Below are 23143 nucleotides of genomic sequence, written 5' to 3'. Positions count from 1 at the left end.
AATAAAAGCATTTTTTAATGCCGACTTCAACATAACCCAAGGAGGATGAGATTTTATTTAAATAAATGTTTGACCTATATTTACAATGTTTTCTATCTGCTTTCCAGCTGCAACAGTCAATGTTATTACATCAGAACAAGCGCACAGAATCCAGGTCAGCACATAAAGGTTTCTAACAGTACAGCCAAGATCAAAAAGCTACAAACACATCTTTGTAGAGTCCAAACTATGGTCAGGTCTCTCATTTTTTGTTTTGTCAGCCTCACATTCCTCTTCATGATATCTGCACTAGACGTTGGGGGTAGATATTGAGGACGGGTCATGGTGTGAGGTGTGGGTGAATGTGTCAACTTTGTGCGCGAGGTTGAGGCTGATACAGTTGAAGGTGGTGTATAAGGTACACCTCACAAGGGTGAGGATGAGCCGACTTTTTAAGGGGGTGGAGGATGTTTGTGAACGGTGTGGGGAGGCCCCACTAATCATATTCTAATATGTTTTGGTCCTGTCCAAAAGTGGAGGGGTATTGGAGGGAGGTCTTTAAGGTAATCTCAAAGGTGGTGCATGTGAGACATGAACCGGGTGCCCTAAAAGACATATTTGGGGTGTTGGATCAGTCGGGGTTGGAAGCGGGTGCAGAGGCAGATGTCTTAGCCTTCCCCTCGGTCATCGCCTGAAGGCGGATTCTGTTGGGGTGGAGATCAGCTTCTCCACCCTGTGCCTCAGCATGGTGGGCAGGGGTCTGCTGGAGTTCTTAATGCTCAAGAAAGTAAACTTTGAGTTGAGGGGGAGGTTGGAAGGGTTCTACAACTCATGGGCCTTGTTCATCATGCATTCCCGTACCGGCCTCCCCGAACAGGCGCCGGAATGTGGCGACTAGGGGCTTTTCACAGTAACTTAATTGAAGCCTACTTGTGACAATAATTGGATTGGATTTTCATGACTTGCATGACATTGAACATTAGGGGTGAGAGTCGGGGTGGGGGGGGTTGGAATGTGTAAGTTATTGATGATTCTTTTTTGTTGGTGTTTTGTATTCAAAATGTTGGGGCTGTTTGAGGGTGGGGGAGATAAGGTGATTGTTGGCTAGGGGATTGTTGGGGCTGTTTGAGGGTGGGGGAGATAAGGTGATTGTTGGGGCAGTTTGAGGGTGGGGGAGATAAGGTGATTGTTGGCTAGGGGATTGTTGGGGCTGTTTGAGGGTGGGGGGGATAAGGTGATTGTTGGCTAGGGGATTGTTGGGGCTGTTTGAGGGTGGGGGAGATAAGGTGATTGTTGGCTAGGGGATTGTTAGGGCTGTTTGAGGGTGGGGGGGATAAGGTGATTGTTGGCTAGGGGATTGCCATTGTCGATTATCTGTTGTTGCAAATTTTGATGAAAATGTGAAAAAGGAGAATAAAAATATTTATTAAAAATATATCTATATCTGCACTAGTTACTGGTTTTGGGATCCGCACAATAGGCCACGCGTAAGTAGCGGTTAATCTCGTCCAGAAAACATAGTTCCTCTTGCCTCTCATCGCTTCACAACAATGAACAAAATGTGTTGATTGGACAGAACACTCGATGACTCCACTGAAGCCTGGAACAACCCAACGGGAGATCATCTAATAGTGTCTGGCTGTAGAATTAACACGATGTATTTGGAGACAGTCTCGACTTTTCATACAGACTCTCAACGTTAACTCATGTTTCTCTCTCTCTGCAGATGCTGCTGAACCTGCTGGGTTTATTCAGCATTTTCTGTTTTTAATTTTAGACTTTTCAATATCCTGTGTAATCCAATTGACCTGAACTGCTCACCCAGATCCTGATTCCAATCCTGACTTAATTGTTCACGATCCCACCACGTCCTTCTTCAGTCAGACCAGTTATGCAATGAAGAATGCTGGCTGCCCCATGTCCAGGTCCCACAAACTCCTTATTCCTACTTTAGCTGAAGCCCCCTCCACAACACAACCAACTTGTGCAAGTGCTGTTGGGCTCCAACTTGTCCATTCAATTAAGTGATTGAATCTTGAAGTCCAATGACAATTGTAAAAAACTGAGCTTGGTTAAGAACATAACAAGAACAAGAACATAACAAGAACAAGAACAGACAAGGGCAGCATGGTAGCATTGTGGATAGCACAATTGCTTCACAGCTCCAGGGTCACAGGTTCGATTCCGGCTTGGGTCACTGTCTGTGCGGAGTCTGCACATCCTCCCCGTGTGCGCGTGGGTTTCCTCCGGGTGCTCCGGTTTCCTCCCACAGCCCAAAGATGTGCAGGTTAGGTGGATTGGCCATGATAAATTGCCCTTAGTGTCCAAGATTGTCCTTGGTGTTGGGTGGGGTTACTGGGTTATGGGGATAGGGTGGAGGTGTGGACCTTGGGTAGGGTGCTCTTTCCAAGAGCCGGTGCAGACTCGATGGGCCGAATGGCCTCCTTCTGCACTGTAAATTCTTTGATGATAAAAAGAACATTATTTACATTTAAGCAGGGCTACCTGACTCTTCCTGCTAATGTTAACCATATTCTATTCTCACCCTATCACATGATGTTCAGCCGCAAGATACTGTGTAATATCTGAATTTGGGAATGTTCCAAAATGGTTTAACGTAGTGTGGCAATACACTTAATGCAAAAATCTATTCATCTGCTCACATAAAATGAGTTAACATCTTGTTTTATTTGCATTCTCCACAACCTCCCTCTGCCTGGATGAGTCCTATCATTTCACAGCTCTTACTCCTGCCAAGAGCCACTTCAATGCTTCCATTTATGGGTGTGTTTGGGTGCAACTCCACAGCAAATAGAAATCAGGACCAACCTACATATTGACAGGGTAAAACTCAAGTTGCCAGAGACAATGCTGGTTTTGTATTGCTGACTGTGCAAATAGCAATGATTCATCACAGCTTCAAAACCCGTCCACTCCCCATGTGCTGAGGAACCATTCTCCGACTTTAGAGCAGATCCACAATTCAGAAAGGACGCCATAAACATGGGGCATTATTAGGGGAAATGTATAGACAAACAGACAAGGAAAGACTCAATAAAATGCATTGATATTATCTGCGGCTGTATCATTCGAGTGGTAGAATGTGCTGAGGTCATGAGAGTTGCAGTTCTCCAGGATGATCATGGGCTCTCTGGGAAACACACATTAATTGACAGGTCACTGCTGTAGGTACAACACTCAGGGAAGTTCCTTAGGCCACTAAAGGAATTGTGCTTTCAACACTTTTCTTTCTTTTATAGAAAAAAATAAAAACAAGGAAAAGACATTTCACTGCGCGGGGCAGTAAGCAGAATAGATGGTCATGTGATGAAACTACCTGGGACACATGCAACCATATAGATCACATGATCATGGACCAGGAAGCTGTTACAAGAAAAATTAATGTTCAATGCTGATGACATCATTTCAACCCCAAGAGCAGATTATTCCTTTTTGGGGGCCTTTCTGCACCTATGGACAATTGTGTTCCCCCAATATTTGCAGGGTGACATGGAAAATCATGGGCGGGAAAGACAGAGAGACCTAATGGTTCTGCCTTAGGCCAGTGGGACAGAGTGCGCTGTGGTTCAAGTTAGCAGGAGAGTGGGTGAGAAATAGCTCCTGACCCACAACTAGCGTAGGAAAGACACTTATCATTGCAGTACGTATTTGAAAAAAGATCTGGGTTGGTATTTCCACGCATCAGGAGCTCTGCCACTGACGGCAGGGGGAGGAGAATCCAGCATCAGGCAGAAAAAGGGGCTGGCACCCGGAGTCGATCCCATTCTGATGTTGCAGTCCGCCACTGGCGTCAGGATAGAGGTTTGCCAGTGGGAGGATGCAAATAGGTCAAGAGACCAAAGACCCCCTCCTTAAAGAAATCCCTACCAGAGACTCGCAGAAGAGAGGTCCCTGCCTGGAAGTTGGAGAGCAGTCCAGACAGAGGCAGTGAAAAAAGTTACTGCTTTAAAACTCACCTGTGCAATACACCTGCTGGCTCAGGCAGAGGAAACAGCACCTGTCAATTCCCGGAAATAGAAAACCAGTCAGCTGGAGAGGGTCCAGAGGAGCTTCACAAGAATGACCCCCGGAGTGAAAGACTTGTCATATGAGGAGCAGTTGAGGACTCTGGGTCTGTACTCAATGGAGTTTAGAAGGATGAGTGGGGATCTAATTGAAATTTACAGCAGTGTTTATCAAACATTTTTGCCCGGGACCCATTTTTACCAACCGTCCATCCTTCAGGACCCACTCCAGCTGCCCTACGCGACCCACGGCGATCGACCTTCGCGACCACGCTGGTTGACCTTCGCGACCACGCCGGCCGACCTTCACGACCTGCACCGGCCGGCATTTGCAACCAGTGGCCGACCTTCGCAACCCACCATTTTCACTTACCTGAGATGAGCCTGGTTTGTCCTCACGATCTCAATGTTACATTTAAAATAATGACTTCATCCATTGAAAACAATCAAGAGGTTTGTCCTCGAACTTGACATGTTTAGTCTTCAACTGTCTTTGAAATTTTGAGTATTTTAAACTTTCATTTGCCGTACTTCCTGATTTGCGGAGCACAATTAATAATCTATACCTCAAGTAATCTTCTTTATGCTGCTTTATTCCTGTTTTCACCTTCGTCATGGGTTGTTCACCAGAGGACCTGGAGTTCACACCAGCACTGCTGGCAGCTACAAAGTGGAGGAATCTCTCTCACGCCCAGATTGCATGGTGTCAGCGCACCTGCGTATGACTCGCTCTCTGCCCCCGCTTCCAGTGGGACGACTCCATCGTTTGCTGAAAAAACTGGCCCTGACCAGCCCGCTGACATCAGGAGGCAGGGGCAGTAACACAGTGGTTAACACTGTTGCTTCACAGCACCAGAGTACTGGGTTCGATTCACGCTTGGGTCACTGTCTATGTGGAATCTGCACTCTCTCCCTATGTCGCCATGGGTTTCCTCCGGGTGCTCCGGTTTCCTCCCATAGTCCAAAGATGTGCACGTTAGGTGGATGGTCAGGCTAAATTGCCTCGTAGTGTCCAAAGGTTAGGTGGGGTTGCTGGGTTACTGAGATAGGGTGGTGGTGTGGGATTAGGTAGGGTGTTCTTTCAGGGGCCGTGTGGACTCGAAGGGCCGAATGGCCTCCTTCTGCACTGTAAATTCTATGAATCCATACTGCTTGATCCAACATGCATGCGTGGGATGGCCGGCAATCTCAAAAGTCCACCGCAGTCCACATTTTTAAAGATCAGTCACGCCGTGAGCCCCCCAGAAACCTGCCTGTGAAAACCCCTGACTTACAGAATACTGAGAGGCCGAGATAAATTAGACATGGAGAGGATGTTTCCACTAGTTACAATAACTAGAACCCGAGGGCACAGCTTCAGACTGAAGAGACAATCTTTTAAAAATGAGATGAGAAGGAATTTCTTCAGCCAGAGGGTGGTGAATCTGTGGAACTCATTGCCTCTGTGGAGGTCAAATCACTGAATATCTTTAAGACAGAGATAGGTAGGTTCTTGATTAATAAGGGGATAAAGAATTATGGGGAGAAGGCAGGAGAATGGGGAGAAACATATGAGCCATGATTGAATGGGGGAGCAGTCCCGATGGGCCGAATGGCCTAATACTGCTCCTATGTCTTATATTCAAAACCTTTGATCTTCATTCAAGCCATTCATTCATTTTTATTTGGTATTGATTTTATGAGGCTGTGATTGACAGCTTCCACACACACCCAGCTGTCTGCATTGTTTCAATCATTTACCTTCACGCTTCAGTGACTTTGAAGTAGTCAGCTGTGAAACTAATAGAAAGCACTTAACTCTCTGATGTAGCCCAGGAGCTGTCAATCAAAGCTTAATGTCTATATTGCGATTAATTTCACAGCTGATTACTTCAAAGTCACTCAAGCTTGTTGGAAGCTGTCAATCTTGCAGGGGTCTCTTTAATTAAGGGGTCTCGGTGGGAGTCTCTTTAATTAGGGAGTCTCTTGTAGGGGTGTGTCCCCTTCCCCCACCACCCATACTGTGGGGGGGGGGGGGGGTGACCCAGATAATCCTGGGGGAGGGGGGCTGAATTGCTTGGTGGAGGAGGGGAGGGCAGCCGCCAGACCTCGCTATTGGGTCGATCATTCAGAACGCTGGCCTGGTAGCAGGATTCCATGGCGAATCCCTTGCAACCTCACCACGTACAAATTTGCGTGGCTGAGTAGGAATCGCTTCCTGATTTGCGCCCCAAGCGTGAGCGCAAATCAGGTGTAATTCAGCTCCAGCAGGAGAACATAATTTCCCCTTTTTGCTGTCATAATTGCTTTGGAAGCAGTTCAGAAAAGGTTCACTCAACTCATTCCCGGGGCGAAGGGCTTATCTCATGAAGAAAGGTTGAACAGGTTGAGCCTATACTCATTGGAGGTCAGAAGAATGAGATGTGATCTTATTCGAGGGTTCTGCACAGGGTGGATACCGGAGGATCTTTCCTCTCATTGGGAGAAACTCAACTCAGGGACATAGTTTAAGAATAAGAATTCTGCCTTTTAAGACAGTGGTGAGGATCAAAAGTTCTCTCTCAAGAGGGTAATTCGAGTTTGGAATTCTCTTCCTCAAAGTAGCAGAGGTTGGGTCTTTAAATGTATGCAAATCAGAATTAGATAGATTTTTGTTAGGCAAGGGAGTCAAGCGTTTTGGGGATTGGAGGGTGCAGGGGGGGAAAGCGGAGTTGGGACCACAACCAGGTCAGCCATGATCTGATTGAATGGTGGAGCAGGCTCAAAGGGCCGAATGGCTTCCTCCTACTCCAATGTTTCTATCTGGTCGCTTTTGCCTCCCTTTAGCTGATGGGTTTCTTTCTCTAAGCCTGAGAAAACCCAGCCCACAGTCATTCCTTCTGTAACTGTGGGGAAATGTGAGGCCTGGAGCCTCGTAAAAACATTTAAATGATAAACTCAGCTCTGGATTAGTCATCCCTGACTCACCCCCATTGAAACTAGTACAGGGTGAATTTTGAACCACCCCTCCTCCCCTTTAGGTCAAATATTCATGTAACATTCAAATATACAGGAGCCACTAGTTTTGAACTGAACAATCCTGTTTCAGATTTGGTTAGAAGTATTAAAAACCAGCAAGCAAAATTCTTCTCGGGTTTTGCACAAATTCATCCATTTGGAGAACCGGGCCAGACACATTGGGCCGAATGCCTCTTTCTGTGCTGTAAAATGATATGATTCTAAATTTGGACTTTTAAAAAAAAAACTATAAATTGTTCACCATCCTGCCTGGTTTTGGATTGGATAAGAGGGAGCAACTCAATCCAACGTTTGGGAGTTCCAATATATCCACATTCTAAAGCTTGAGCACAGTTTAACAAGCATCTGGCTCTCATTACACATAACAATGAATTTTAAAGCACATTAGCTCAGAAGCATTAAGAGTGGGTTTTAAAAAGGGACGATGTACAAAAAGCCTGTGAGAAACATCTGACTCAACCTCTTGTCCCTCCAACGAAGAAGGAAATTTCCATCAAAAGATCACTGCTCAGCAGGCAAAACATAAACTGGTTACTGCACGTCCTGGACTGCCTAAAAAGATCCCGTTCAAATGGTTTTACTGCAGAAAATAATCTTGGTCCTGTCACTTTGGGGTTGCTCATTACAACATTTGTTTACATTGCTGTTACAGAAATATGTACTGATGTACATCAGCAAAATGGAGGCTCAGCTTCACTGTAAACAGCTCACTTCATCTGAATGTACATTGAGAAACTACTCCATCAATTAAAACAGGAAGAGGGAATGGATTACTCCATTGTTAAATTGGTCAATCAGTATCCTGAATAATGACATGACAAGATTACGGGTGAGGTGCCACACCAAGGTGATTCCGTCCTGGAAGCTAATCCATTACTTCTGGAATTGGAGATCCAGAATTACATTCTTGCCACTTGGACAGATTGGGCTGGAATCATTGTGGACAATAACCTTTGTATGCTGTGAACGTATACTTTCACACAACATGAAATGGCATGAAAGCAAAACACACCAGCAAGTGGCTATGAATCCACAGCACAACATTCAACACAAACAAATCTTTAGAGCGCGATTCTCCGGCCTCGTTGTGCTCTTGCTCGAGCAAAACGAGCCAGTAAATAGCGGGAAAGGCTGAAATCGAGAATGCAAGCAAGTGGTCACGCTGGCGCCAATTAGTGCTCCTTTGTAAAAAACGTGAACATGGCGGAAGGGCTTCTGTGGGGAGCCAAGTAGGTGAGCAGCCATGTTTGCTCACAAGCAAAGAGCCCAGGGGCGCTGGGATTGCCACCCCAGTGCTCAGCGGGGGGTTGGGAACCATCGGGTGGGGGAACCTAAGCAGGGGTAGGCCGCCATGGGAGATCCATCCCCACGTGCCGTTCCACGTCTGTGTAGATGGCGCCCGGCTACGGCACACTGGGGAAGCTGATAGATCCTGAGAGGCTAGTGGATTCCAGGTAAATGGGCTTTAAGTTGGTTTACCAACTTTTATGGGCGGATTCCTGATCCCGAAGCTTCACGTGATTTGGGTAGATACCGTGGCTTCACCCGGGATCTACCGACCACATTCTGGTCGCTGGCGGGAAACATGCTGTGATTCCTGACGTGTGGGTTGGCCCAACCCAGATCATAATCCACCCACACTTAGTTATCTTTTGACGGCTGAAGTGATTTGCACCATGAATGATGTGTGCAAGGCCGAAAGACACAAGCAGGTCCAGCTCCCCAAAGATCAGGGCCCCCGGATCTCAAAGTAAATTGGCAGGCCTCTCTTACCCCGGGATATCACGACCCCCCTGCAGAGAAGTGGTACACCCCCAACCCAGGAGCAACCGCCCCGTCCACCACTAAATATTCAGCTCATCCCCCCGCCCCCAAACTATGCAGACATCAGGGTGACCTGCCCCCCACCAATTTTCTCCAGCATCAACTGCCCCTGTAACACCCACCTGCCAGGGTACCAGGTCGGCACCGCCAAGATGCCGCACTGGCTTTTTTCATGTGGCGGTGGTCATGGGGTGTGGGGGGGCCCCCGGGCTCTGGGCTGGGGCTGAGGGTTCGCGGGCTCCAAAAAATAGGCGTTCCGATCTCTCACCAGGAAAACGGGGCTATGTGCGGCCTCGGGCATGCGTTCCCCGCTGAGGCCCCCTATCTAAGCAAAGTGATGTTTAATAGCGTTGTGTTTCTCAGCGCTGCGAGCACCAGGAAACACGCGGCTCAACACGCTATGGGACCTTGTTCCATTGAGTTAAATCGTGCCCGTTATATTGGTCATTTATGGTCAGGTTCTGTCACAGAATTATTCCCTGGTTCTGGTTTCCTCCTGGTGGCAGTCTTATTATTCATTTTGTCTGAAGCTAACGATCTGCCGATATCCTACCTTGATCCTGAAGGGATTTAAGGCCAATTTCAGCTTCTTTGTGGAGATCCTCTAGATGCTGTGGTCGGGTGGATGGGAGGAATATATTTTCCTGTTGATGTTCATACTGTGCAGGTTTGTAGTGCACTGCATATTTACTCTCTTCATCCACTTTAGAGGAAGCTGTTGGGAAACAAAAAGAAATGTATCTCAAGATAAGTGAATAAGTCTATCACAAATTTAAAAAGGTTTGTTTTTAATCTTTTAATCCTATTGGTCAGTAGTTTTGCATGTGATAATATTCTTTACAATTGCCAGATCTTCACAGCTGTGGTAGAAGGGTAGATTTTACAGCTAGGTTTGTGGTATTGGTCAACATAAACAATATAATCTGAAATCTGTTCTATTAAACAGATCGTTTTACTTGTGTTCCATGTTATAATAGGCCAAACTCAAGCTCAGCAGCCAAGTGACAACGTTCACTACTGGCTGAGCAACCAATCACATGAATGTTGATGAGAAATAGGATTGATCTTTGTAGGAGATACTAGAGGCAACAGTGCAGGAGCAGGAAGAGGCCATTACGTTGGGAGTGGAAGGTGAGAACCGTCCCACGCAGCTGAACGACAGTGGAGATACATTGGAGAGGATGGTGTGAGCAACATGCCAAAAGGGAAAGTTTGCCACAGTTATGTAGGACGTTATCTGCAATCGTTATGGGAACTGCGGCATGGATTGAAATCTAGGTTCTAAGATGTGGTTTCAGGAAAGGCGAGCATGGATTTGGGAGTCACCAACACATTCAATGGCATGAGGGGAATAGAATAGCTCCTTTCCACAGATTTAGGAATTCCCACAGCATTTGCAACAAATCAATAACTTTAAAATATGGTTGCTACTGATCTGTTGGCAAAAATTCAATCGGTTTGCACAAAGTGGGATCATGTGTAAAATTAGATGCAGTTTGTTGAGTGTCAGTTAGGCGACTGGAAAAATAGTGTTGTGGGGTCAGTTTCCTGCACAAGATTATAGCTTAACATCTCATCAAAAAGATGGTCTCTTCAGAAGCACAGCATCCATCAGAACTACAATCGTGTGACCATCTAGGCTAAATTTTAAAGTCTCAAGAGGGACCTCAACTCACGACTTTAATTGAGAAGTGAGACTGGAGTTTATGGCCTTCACAGGGCAACACATTTATCCCCCACTGATACAGTTACTGTATTAAGCTTGCATACAGTGCGAGCACACTTTTTAAATGTTACAACCACTTCTTGTAACAGCTTTCCAGTCACTTCAATAAAAATCAGTAGAACAGAATCGTCAAGTCAGTGACCCGAATACTTTACAAGGAAGAGCACCGCCCTCATTTAAAAAAAAAGTTCATTCCGCACATGAGATAGAATGACACTACTGTCCTTTGGAAATGATATGAAACTGAATTATAATCTTCCAGCTTCCATGAATAGACGCGTGACACAATTTGAAGAGCAGACACTTGTGTGACCTGGGGAACAATCATTTCTCAAATCACCACAGCTATTCACAGTCAGTAGGATTTGTGCACACAAACTCACTGCCACATTTTAACCCAAGAAGTTGTTTGGGTGATATCTGACACTTAAGTTTCAGAGTATGGGATGTCTGACCACATCCCATCTTTTAGTTTACATGGACTGTGTACTTACTAAGGGCGAGTATCAGATAGATTTTTAAAAATTGTGTCATCATTACAAATCTGTACATCAGTAAAGTTATAGTTGGGGTAAAGGAGTAATGTATTAAAAAATAATGATAATAATAATTGCTTATCATCACAAGTAGGCTTCAATGAAGTTACGGTGAAAAGCCCCACATTCCGGCGCCTGTTCAGGGAGGCCGGTACGGGAATTGAACCTGCGCTGCTGGCCCTGTTCTGCATTACAAGTCAGCTGTTTAGCCCACTGTGCTAAACCAGCCCCCATGTAGTTCATCCCTATCTTGTTTAATAAACGTCTTATTCCTTTGTTAAAAGTTCATCAGCTGACTCCTGTGACTCTGTTCAGTAACTGCCCTCCACATATCCAAGCAAAAAACAAATGTTAGGATCTAACAAGCCGGGTTCTACCCGGAGACCGGACTTGTCCAGTCATAACAGCTGGGATCTTACACCTTAAATAATTATCCAATTCCTGTTCGAGAGCGACAATTGAATCTGCTCCCACTGTTCTCATGTGGTGCATTACGAACCTAACCACTTGTTGTGTAAAAATGTTTACTTCACATTGCCTTAAATGTCAGCCATAGCTCAGTTGGTAGCATCCTCGCCTCAGAGTCAGAAGGTTGTTGTTTCAAGTCCCACTCCAGAACTTGAGCTCAAAAACCTAAGCTGACACTTGAATGCAGTACTGAGGGAGCGGTGTTGAAGGTGCTGTCATTCAGATGAATAATTAACCCCAAGCCCCGTCTGCCCTCTCAGGTATACATAACAAATTCCAGAGTCCAGAGTTCCCTTTTGTCCAGGTCAATATTTATCACTCAATCAATATCACAAAACATATCAGGTATTATCATGTTGTTTGTGGGATCTTACTGTGTGCAGACTGGCTGACATGTTTCGTACATTACAACAGTAGCTGAACTTCAAAAGGACTTCATTAGCTGTGTCAAGAAACAGAGATAGTTGTAGGTGCTTTATGTTTGTATTGTTGGATACTAGAAATAAGGAATAGGTTTAAAGTGAGTTTAATTTAGTATTTTGTGTAGGAAAGGGGACAACTCTTAGTAAAATTCATGTTAAAATTCATGTTTGCAAATATGGAGATTTTTGATTTCAGTTCAAATTGTGTTCCTATTGTGCTGAGAGAGTTTACGACGGGAAAAGTAAACATAAGTTTATGGAAAGAATGAGCTGTCGCTTAGCAAACATGGCCACCTGTAGGAAACACACCATTTGAGTGTGTTTAACTGAACTCAAAAGGCAGTTGAAGCTAGAAAGCTAAAGAGTGAAAAGCTCTCAGCTCTGATAGAAGCAGGAAAATCATACAATGTCGTAATAGGCACAAAAGCAAAGCCCAGAGAAACTAAAGGACAATTAAGTCTAGAAGCTAGAGAACTGAGAAAGTTTCCAGAAAGATTGAAGTAAAAAAAGAACAAAGGAACGGCAATTGGAAGTTAAAGTCAGATCTAGGAAGAAGAGTGCTTCTGATGGTTGGCTAGAGAAAAGCCACATATTTGAAACAATCGTAAGAGTTGGTGCCCTTATTTCCAGTCTTTGAATCAATAGTATTGTGTTGGCAACTGAGCACCTGAGAGTTCAATATGGAAGTTTGGGTGTATGGGGAAATTCAAGACAATGGAATACTGCAAGGAAAGTTGAAAAATCTGGAGGCAGATCCTTGCTAAAACAGCTGTGAGAAAGTAGTGTTTGAAAGGATAGTTGGAAAACCTGGAGGCAGTTTCTTGCTAAAACAGCTGAGGGAGTGCCTTGTTTGAAAAAATAGTTAGAAAACCTGGAGATGGTGGATCCCTGATGATTGTTTGAAAGATGGTTTCAGAGTGTGAAGTTTTGTAACCATTCGTGTGACAATTGTTGGGGGGGGGGTTAGTGATTTGAGGAGAAATCCACTGGAGATCGATTGGGTGGTATCTATCACCCAATGTTGTGGGATGCTGTCGGACCACAGTTAGCCTCTTGGGTTGGAAGGATTATGTATTTACCAAGAACATTACAGCACAAGGTATTTTGTAATCTGTGTTATCATTAAAATCTGTGTACATTTGAGGGAGTGAAGGAGGTATTGTTGTCAAACTGTTCATATTTAACAAAATTTTTTTGTTAAAAGCTAATTGGCAGTCTTGCAACTCTGTTCATCCATGTTTTCGAAAACAAAAAGTCGAAGTTACAGTCTTTTGAGCCAGGTCCCTGTCTGGGACATTCCCGTCTAGTAGTAATACCAGCTGCAAAGCACTTTGGGATTGTAACAGCTGCAAAGTACTTGCGGACATCACTGACCATGAAAAGAGCTCGTAAAATGCAAGTCTTTATTTCCTGGCACTTGTATAAGCAAGTGTCACTCACATTGCACTTCATATTTACGGCAAACTCTCCCAATATTACTAAATGTTCAGTTTAGTTCCTTTCCTATCAAAATTGTTGAATTAACGAAACCTTCATTGCTTTCCATATTCCAATAGTCTGTGGGAAACCCTTGATGGTAAAAAGGTCAACTGAGTTAATCCATACATATGGAGTGATGGATCAACATTAGGGGGGCGATTCTCCAATATTGAGGCCAAGTGTTCGCGTCGTCGTGAACGCCATCACGTTTCACGACGGCGTAAACAGGGCCCGGACACAACCTATTCTGGCCCCCACAGGGGGCCAGCACGGTTCTGGAGTGGTTCACGTCGCTCCAGTGCCCTTACGTGGTGCCAAGTGGGCACCGCGCCAACCCGCGCATGCGCAGTTGGAGCAGCCCAATCCTGCACATGCGCAGTTGGAGCAGCCCAATCCTGCACATGCGCAGTTGGAGCAGCCCAATCCTGCACATGCGCAGTTGGAGCAGCCCAATCCTGCACATGCGCAGTTGGAGCAGCCCAATCCTCCACATGCGCAGTTGGAGCAGCCCAATCCTCCACATGCGCAGTTGGAGCAGCCCAATCCTGCACATGCGCAGTTGGAGCAGCCCAATCCTCCACATGCGCAGTTGGAGCAGCCCAATCCTGCACATGCGCAGTTGGAGCAGCCCAATCCTGCACATGCGCAGTTGGAGCAGCCCAATCCTGCACATGCGCAGTTGGAGCAGCCCAATCCTCCACATGTGCAGTTGGAGCAGCCCAATCCTGCACATGCGCAGTTGGGGCAGCCCAATCCTGCACATGCGCAGTTGGGGCAGCCCAATCCTGCACATGCGCAGTTGGACCAGCCCAATCCTCCACATGCGCAGTTGGAGCAGCCCAATCCTCCACATGCGCAGTTGGAGCAGCCCAATCCTCCACATGCGCAGTTGGAGCAGCCCAATCCTCCACATGCGCAGTTGGGGCAGCCCAGTCCTCCACATGCGCAGTTGGTGCAGCCCAATCCTCCACATGCGCAGTTGGTGCAGCCCAATCCTCCACATGCGCAGTTGGTGCAGCCCAATCCTCCACATGCGCAGTTGGAGCAGCCCAATCCTGCACATGCGCAGTTGGAGCAGCCCAATCCTCCACATGCGCAGTTGGTGCAGCCCAATCCTCCACATGCGCAGTTGGAGCAGCCCAATCCTGCACATGCGCAGTTGGAGCAGCCCAATCCTGCACATGCGCAGTTGGAGCAGCCCAATCCTCCACATGCGCAGTTGGAGCAGCCCAATCCTGCACATGCGCAGTTGGAGCAGCCCAATCCTGCACATGCGCAGTTGGAGCAGCCCAATCCTGCACATGCGCAGTTGGAGCAGCCCAATCCTCCACATGCGCAGTTGGAGCAGCCCAATCCTCCACATGCGCAGTTGGAGCAGCCCAATCCTCCACATGCGCAGTTGGAGCAGCCCAATCCTGCACATGCGCAGTTGGAGCAGCCCAATCCTCCACATGCGCAGTTGGAGCAGCCCAATCCTGCACATGCGCAGTTGGAGCAGCCCAATCCTGCACATGCGCAGTTGGAGCAGCCCAATCCTGCACATGCGCAGTTGGAGCAGCCCAATCCTCCACATGTGCAGTTGGAGCAGCCCAATCCTGCACATGCGCAGTTGGGGCAGCCCAATCCTGCACATGCGCAGTTGGACCAGCCCAATCCTCCACATGCGCAGTTGGAGCAGCCCAATCCTCCACATGCGCAGTTGGAGCAGCCCAATCCTCCACATGCGCAGTTGGAGCAGCCCAATCCTCCACATGCGCAGTTGGGGCAGCCCAGTCCTCCACATGCGCAGTTGGTGCAGCCCAATCCTCCACATGCGCAGTTGGTGCAGCCCAATCCTCCACATGCGCAGTTGGTGCAGCCCAATCCTCCACATGCGCAGTTGGAGCAGCCCAATCCTGCACATGCGCAGTTGGAGCAGCCCAATCCTCCACATGCGCAGTTGGTGCAGCCCAATCCTCCACATGCGCAGTTGGAGCAGCCCAATCCTGCACATGCGCAGTTGGAGCAGCCCAATCCTGCACATGCGCAGTTGGTGCAGCCCAATCCTCCACATGCGCAGTTGGAGCAGCCCAATCCTGCACATGCGCAGTTGGAGCAGCCCAATCCTGCGCATGCGCAGGGAACGTCTTACGCACGCCGGCCCCTCACCAACATGGAGCCGGTGTTCTGGGGCCGCGCGCGGAAGGAGGTAGGCGGGGGGGGGGGGGGGACGACACAGAGGCCGGCCCGCCAATTGGTGGGCCCCAATCGTGGGCCAGACCCCATCGGAGGCCACCCTGGTGAAGGAGCCCTCCTCCGCCCCCCCCCCCCCACCCCCCAGCATTCCCACAGAGTTCCCGCCGGCAGCGACCACGGGTGGACGGTGCCGGCGGGAACCTTTCATGTCGTAGTGGCCGCTCGGCCCATCCGGCCAGAGAATCGCCGCTCGCCGGTTCTCCGTGCGGCCCGGTTCGAATCGCGCGGCGCTGCTTTCCGGGGGGTTCGGGGCGGCGTGGCGCGATTCGTGCAGTGCCCCGGCGATTCTCCCACCCGGTGTGGGGGGTGGGTGCAGGCGGATGAGAATAGCGCCCTCTGTTCTTGAGTGTCAAATTTCCCATTCCATGCAAGAAGTGGATATGAAATTTCTGAATTTATTATTGGATCGTCATGAAAGTACCAAGAGAATGCGGTTTACGGAGTAGGTTGATACTAAAGGTAGATTGCCACCCTCAAGGATCTGGCTATATCTGTACAGTTACTGGCACCATCCAGCAGCCAGAACAATGGGACGAGGAGTATGGAATCTGACAAACTCATATTTTCATGGGTTGTGGTAAAACTGAGAAGAGACAACACAACTGGCCAAAATTGGGTACAGAATACACCAACATTCTTATACAATTGGAAGATTTGCCCTAACTTTATCAATTAAAAGTTTCATTTCAGAGGCAGTCTTTATAAAACTGGGCACAATGTCCTGGATCATTGTCTACAACATAGGATAACAGAGCATGCGGCATGCCACTCATTTACAACACCATGACAACAAACTCATGCCACATAATACTGCTTTGCCAAGACCAAAGTTTGCTCCCATGTTGTGTGGAGTACAGTGAATGAAGCTCCCATGTAATGTGGAGTATTGTGAATGAACACACTTGTTAAATATCCAACTCAAACAGGAAACATCCAAACAAGGTAGGAAAAAAAGGCAGGAATTTTACACCAAGAGTTGAAAATTTCAGATCGCTCAGATTACCCGTGAATATTACAAATGAGAAAGTATCATCTTTGCAAACACAATAGGAAATATTCCAAAAACATCAAATTGCAAAAGGAATGCGTTTCAGAATAATGCATATAAAAAAAACTTGAAATTTGAACCGCTGACGATAGAACATACCAGATAGAAAAAGTATCATTCTGCAACCTGCATTCAGCTCATTACTCTGTCTGTGAACCAGCCATAAACAATGAAGAGGGAAAGAGAAAATGGACAGATGGAGTTTTGTTTAAAACCATCACTATGACTTTACGGTGTTCAGGAATCACATGGAAATTTCAATTTTAAAAAAATCAGAGTACTTACTCTTTTTTTTAAAAAGTACGAGAAGCGCACTCAAACCTTTGCCTATTAACACAACCATTTGGAAGTGCGTGGATTCTGAAGATTGAAAAAGCAGTTTCTAAAGATAGTCTCACACGGAATAGAGCCAAACTCTGGCAAATCTGAGACCGCCTGGAACCATTTTCACTTTGGACAAACAAGCACCAATTGGAGTTTTCCGGATGAATGAAGAGGTGGGAAGGAGTGGGATGTGCTCCAGCCACACCCGCCTCTATCCAGGGATCGCAGCCGGTCCCTGACGTATAGCCAATCAGTGTAGCTGGGCTGTGACAGCTTGTACCGAAAATCCAAATGGCAGTCAGTTCAAAAATGTAACATCTGCTGCTAAAGGCCTATTCAGATGTAGGCCTTTTGTTACATTTCCTATTGACGGGTTTGTTTTGTATTTTGTAGACTGCTCTCTAGTCTTTGTGCTGTACTGCCCTGCTGTCCCTCACTACACTGACTACACAATGAGGTCCACGCAGTACGTTTCCTGCCTGTCAGCTACAATTGCAGTAGTAAACAGGACAAGATGAGCATTTCCGCCTTTTGACAACATTAAGGAGACGGTGGTATAAAGACCATTTCTCACTATGTTTAAGAGGGTAAAACCTCCATTGCTCTCTGGCAAGTGGCATAAAAGTGAACTTTTCACCAAGGTAAAGTTAGGCTTGAGGTTTGCTCCGAGATAGACTGCACAGATTGGACAATTTCTAAGGCCTCTTGCCAACATCAATACAGAATTCTGCCATAGTATGAATGTTAGAATAAATATTGTACAATTGTGCATTTTAATAACTCAGAAGCTTTGAAGGATGAAGTTCGGAATGAGCTATTTGTTAGAGGGTTGAGAAATTTCAGACATGTATTCACACCATAGAATTGAACAGTTGCGCTCAGCGTGGATCTGGACGCGTCGGTTAAATAGCGGGAAAAATCAAAATCGAGATTCACACTGGTCAGCACGGTAGCATTGTGGATAGCACAATTGCTTCACAGCTCCAGGGTCCCAGGTTTGATTCCAGCTTGGGGCACTGTCTGTGCGGAGTCTGCACATCCTCCCAGTGTGTGCGTGGGTTTCCTCCGGGTGCCCCGGTTTCCTCCCACAGTCCAAAGATGTGCAGGTTAGGTGGATTGGCCATGATAAATTGCCCACAGTGTCCAAAATTGCCCTGAGTGTTGGGTGGGGTTACTGGGTTATGGGGATAGGGTGGAGGTGTTGACCTTGGGTAGGGTGCTCTTTCCAAGAGCCAGTGCAGACTTGATGGGCCGAATGGCCTCCTTCTGCACTGTAAATTCTATGGTCGCAAATCAGTTTGCCATCTAATCGGCCCACTCCCGATGGAGAGTTCTGGATCTCGCCCAAATATGGCGAGCATATCATTAACCCCAATTTGCAATAATTTCCTTCTCATTCGCGAGATTGAAGTAGATTACAATGGCCTCCTAGGAATTAACCGGCTCCTTTGTGTGAAATCATGCAGGCATTGTAAGAATCCTACCATTAATCCCTGCCTGTCACTTGGTTTTCCTTTTAATTTGTAATTCTGCAATTTCAATTTTTGTAACCTGGACAATTAATGGGACCTATGCCATTAAGATGGACTTCAACTTTAATGTGCTGATATGTCTGACATCAATTACACATCTTGATCGACTTGGCTGTCGACCAATGAGCTGTTTCAGATTGTCGGGGTTTAGCTGATAATCTATGCTGATTGCTGCTAGCAGGGTCAGTAATTTAAAAACCTGTTAAACTCCCATGTGGGAAACTTTGTTCTTATCTCAGAATGGCTGCTGGCAATTTTGGAGGAGTTGGAAACAAATAAGAATGACTCAGTCCTGAGGCTGTTCTTTTGAATGAATGCCCAGGTAATAAGAGTTAAAGTGACTCCCCCAGAGGACAGCCTACAGTCTGGGGATTCAGACTGAATGTTGCTGCCAGAAGATTCTCGTTAGCGATCCAACCAGTGGTTCCAATCATTCCGCGTCCTGGAGGGATAGCCTGCTGCTGCAACGACTTCAACATCCGAAGCAAGAACACATCTTCCATTTCATATCTCAATTCCTATTATGTTTACGTCTCCCCCTCCCTCTGTGCGTGTCTGCCTTGTGTGTGGTTGGGTAGAGGGTGGCATGGTAAAAGGGATTAGTACATCAGCTGGCCATTATTCGATTATAATTATTGCAGGTCTTACCTTTATTTTTGTAATAAATAAAATGGTTGTGTTTCACTTACAAAAGTGCCTGCAAGTCATTGGAGCAGTCAGGGGCCAAAGATCTCAAACGTTATACAAATTATTGGCTAATTCACTTGTGTTGGAACTCTGGGACCTATGGGGCTGGAAGTGACTGTGGGGTGCACTAGCCCAGTGTGAAATAACAGTGCCATTTAGTACCCCTTTTCAAAAAAGTGAACCTGGTGCAATGGCTGTTCAAGGGCACTGGAGCTATTGCCCAGTGCTTGGGGGGTGGGGGCTTGGTGGAGGCAGAGGCATTCCAGGTCAGGGTTCAGCCCTGTGCCAGGCGAAGGGCGTTTTGTCTGTGAGGCCTTCAAGCCATTTTTAAATATTGTAGATACCCATGACAGGGGCAACTACAGTTGCTGTCCTACCAAACACTTCCAGAACAGAGCCCTTCTCTTGGTTATATGTTGACAGTCACTTTAACTCCATTTGACTAGCTTCAAATCTGAAGGCCATTGCTAATCATAAATTGGCCTCGTTAGTTGAGAGCACTTCATAGCTCTCAAATGGAGTCTAGTGGCATGTCTCAGACAATGCTTATTGCATTACATTTCAATCTAACTTTGAAGCCCGAACAGTTTGCCTGACCTTTAGAAGCGTCAGCACCATAGAGACAGCAGCCAACAATCAAACACTGGGCTTCAGCTCTGTGGATCTCCTCACGACCAAAGGGTAAGTGTGTGGATCAGGAGGGGACCTGAGCACGGTCTCCCTAATGTTCCTGGCAGGGGTCTGGGGTCTAGGGGTTCCAGATGTGGCATGCAGAACAAGGTTCTCCAGCACAACTGGCTTGCTGGATGGCACTCAGAAGTGGGTCACGTAATAGTGGAGGAGGCTTGAGGAATTTGAGAATTTCGGGGTAGATATCTGAAGGGTAGAAGTCTGAACTGATTATCGGCCTCTATTCTTCTCGAATCCCTTACAGATACCAAAATGGAATGTGGTGTTGGTCCCAGAGGCTGCCCTCGAGTTGCTGGTGGTAGTCCAGGCCGCCAGATGCCTGAGAAGAAGACGCAGATTGAAAGCGGCACCCAATGTGCAGGGGGCCGTCACACACCCTGAAGATCCAGCCGCCCTTCAAACCGAGCAAGAACCCAGAGGGGGACGCCAGCGACAGTCCAAGATGTACAAGCGTCGTTGGTCTTTTGAAAAGATAACGAACAGCATGTGTTGCAGGAGACTCCGTCTCAACAAAGAGACAGTACAGCACCTGTGCCATATCCTCATGGACTTGGCACCCCATGGAAGAGGACACCACTCTTCAAGCCCGCCCTGACCACTGAAGATCAATGCAGCCCTGAACTTGAATGTCACTGGTTCATTCCAGGACTCGAGCGTGTACTTGTGCCGCATTTCCCAAGCTACAGCCACAAGTACATCCGGGAGGTTACGGATTCCCTGTATGCCGGGGCTGCTGACTGTATCTGAGCTGGACCAAATGCACCAAGATCCTGGGCTGCAGAATTCTCTGCCACTGCCAGAATGCCCCAGTTTCAGGGGGTAATTGATGGCACGTATGTCGCCTTGGGAGCAGCAGGGCATCAGTGAGTGCCCTTCATTAACAGGAAGGGGTTCCACATCCTGAATGTCCAACTCATGTGTGACCACATCTGGATCATGCATGTGTGTGCATGCTTCCCAAGGAGTGTGCAGAACGGCTACATCCTGGGACACCTAGAAGCCCGGCATCTTTGAGGTCCACCCCTGGGTGATGGGTTGTCTCTTGCTGAAGTCCTGGCTGATGCCGCCATTGCGGAGGCTGGAGACTGAGACGAAGACCAGCTGTATCGAGGCCCATACTGCCACCCCTGCTGTCATTGAGCGGTGCATTGGACTGCTCAAAATGCAGTTCCAATGCCTGGACGGCTCTGGTACACCCCCCAGAGGGTCATTCAATTTGTGGTGGTCTGTTGTGCCCTCCAGAACTTTGCACAGCAGTGGGGCGACATGCTGGAGGCAGAGGAGGAGGAACATGCAGCCTCATCTGAGGAGGAGGACCAGGAGGGAATGGAGGATGAGACCGGGGAGGACCCGCAGAAAGAGCCGCAGGATGGAGGACAGGTGGCGGCAAGGGACCAGCATGCCCGAAGGGCCAGGGAGGCTCTCATCCTCGCCCGATTCTCAAAGGACGAGGCTTTGTCTGTCAGCTCACCTCCTCCACAATTCCCCTGCTTCCTCTCCCCACCACAATGCCCCAACACTCCCACCCACGACTACCCTGTTCTACCTTCCCTGTTTATGTGTAACATCGCCCCCGGGTAATGGGCCTGTATCGGTTCTGTCAGCAGGTCAATATACAAGGCAGGAGAGCGATGACAACCTGCTGTGGGGTGAGCTCTGGTGCTCTTCAGTTGTTGCCAAAGTCGGACTTTCTGCTGACAGCGCGCTCACACCCATCCTCTGAAAAGGATCTGCATCGGGCACATTTGATCTTGGACCACACCAGCATACTACTCATCAAAAACATCTTATTTGAAAGTTGAGTGCTGTACTTTTTAAATAACATGAATGGGTTCCTTTGTGCAGCTGATCAAGTATTCTGATGAAAAGTAATCCCAAACTGAAAGATTAACTCTCTCCACAGAGGCTGCCTGACCTGTTGAGTATTTCCAACATTTTCAGATTTCCAGCATCCATGTTCCAATTACATATGTTGCAGAGAGCAGAACTAGCAAGGTGTAAAGTGGCAGCTTGTGCTCCGAATCATCATTAAGCAGAGATCAATGTCATGATCTGCTTTCCCTGCAAAGATCCAGCGAACCCACAGTACGATTAGTGCAACCGCCCATCAAAATAGTCGATAAAACCAGTAGCGCTATGGAGCCAAATATTAGGCCTCACTTTGGATTTTCAACAATTGATGAAAGTGCAAACCTCTGTAAGCTACCACAGAACAGGCACGTCCCATCACATTGGAGCCCCAAGGCTACCACAACAGCAAGTATATGTCACCATGATCAATATTTACCACCCTAAGAGTTAGTTCCAAACTGAGCTTGTTTTTGCTCCCCATTTCAACATTCAGGTCACATTGCAATATGGGGTGCAGCAAATTGCCGAGCCTCCAGTCAGGTTCAAAGTACTGGAGAACCAAGACAACACACTGCACTCCCAAAATTAGGAGCCAACTTTATCAACTTGAATTAACACGCAACAGGATTCCACCACAAACAGGGAGGGGTTGTAGAGGAAATGCCAGAGGACAATACATGCAAGGGCGAAGCAATTAATCACACCATTACCATTATAGAAACATAGAAAAATAGGAGCAGGAGGAGGCCATTCAGCCCTTCAAGCCCGCCCTGACATTCATTATGATCACAGCTGATCATCCAACTCAGTAACCAGTTCCTGCTTTACTTCCATATCCTTTGATCCCCTTCACCCCAAGTGCGATATCTAACTGCTTTTTGAAAACATACAATGTTTTTGCCAATGTGGTAGCAAATTCCACAGGCCAATCACTCTCTTGGTGAAGAAATTTCTCCTCAGCTCAGTCCTAAATGGTCTACCCTGTATCCTGATATTTTGACCTCTGGTTCTGGACTCCACCGCCACAGTAATATCCTTCCTGCATCTACCCTGTCTAGTCTTGCGTTAGACCTTCATAGGTTTCTGAGATCTCCCCCCCATATCCTTCTGAACTCCAGTGAATATAATCCTAACTGACTCAATCTATCCTCATTCGCCAGTCCAGCCATCACAGGAATCAGTTTGGTAAACCTTTGCTGCACTCCCTCTAGAGCAAGAACATTCTTCCTCAGATAAGGAGACCAAAACTGCAAGATATCCCAGCTTCTATACTCAAATCCTCACACTATAAAGGCCATCATAGGGTGGCGCAGTGGTTAG

At 47.2% G+C, this 23143-nt stretch overlaps 1 protein-coding gene across 2 annotated transcripts in view; it reads right to left on the bottom strand.

Annotated features, from left to right (window-relative positions):
• nhsl3 (NHS like 3) overlaps positions 1-23143 on the bottom strand; it is a 323611-nt gene that overhangs the window by 78358 nt on the left and 222110 nt on the right. For both annotated transcript variants that reach the window (XM_072500084.1, XM_072500090.1), the window contains exon 2: positions 9379-9540. In XM_072500084.1, the coding sequence (XP_072356185.1) occupies positions 9379-9540 (162 nt within the window). The remainder of the gene's footprint in view (positions 1-9378; positions 9541-23143) is intronic.

The sequence above is a fragment of the Scyliorhinus torazame genome, chromosome 1 (assembly GCF_047496885.1).
Source record: "Scyliorhinus torazame isolate Kashiwa2021f chromosome 1, sScyTor2.1, whole genome shotgun sequence".
Lineage (NCBI taxonomy): Eukaryota > Metazoa > Chordata > Chondrichthyes > Carcharhiniformes > Scyliorhinidae > Scyliorhinus > Scyliorhinus torazame.
This window is presented reverse-complemented; position numbering and strand designations above follow the sequence as displayed.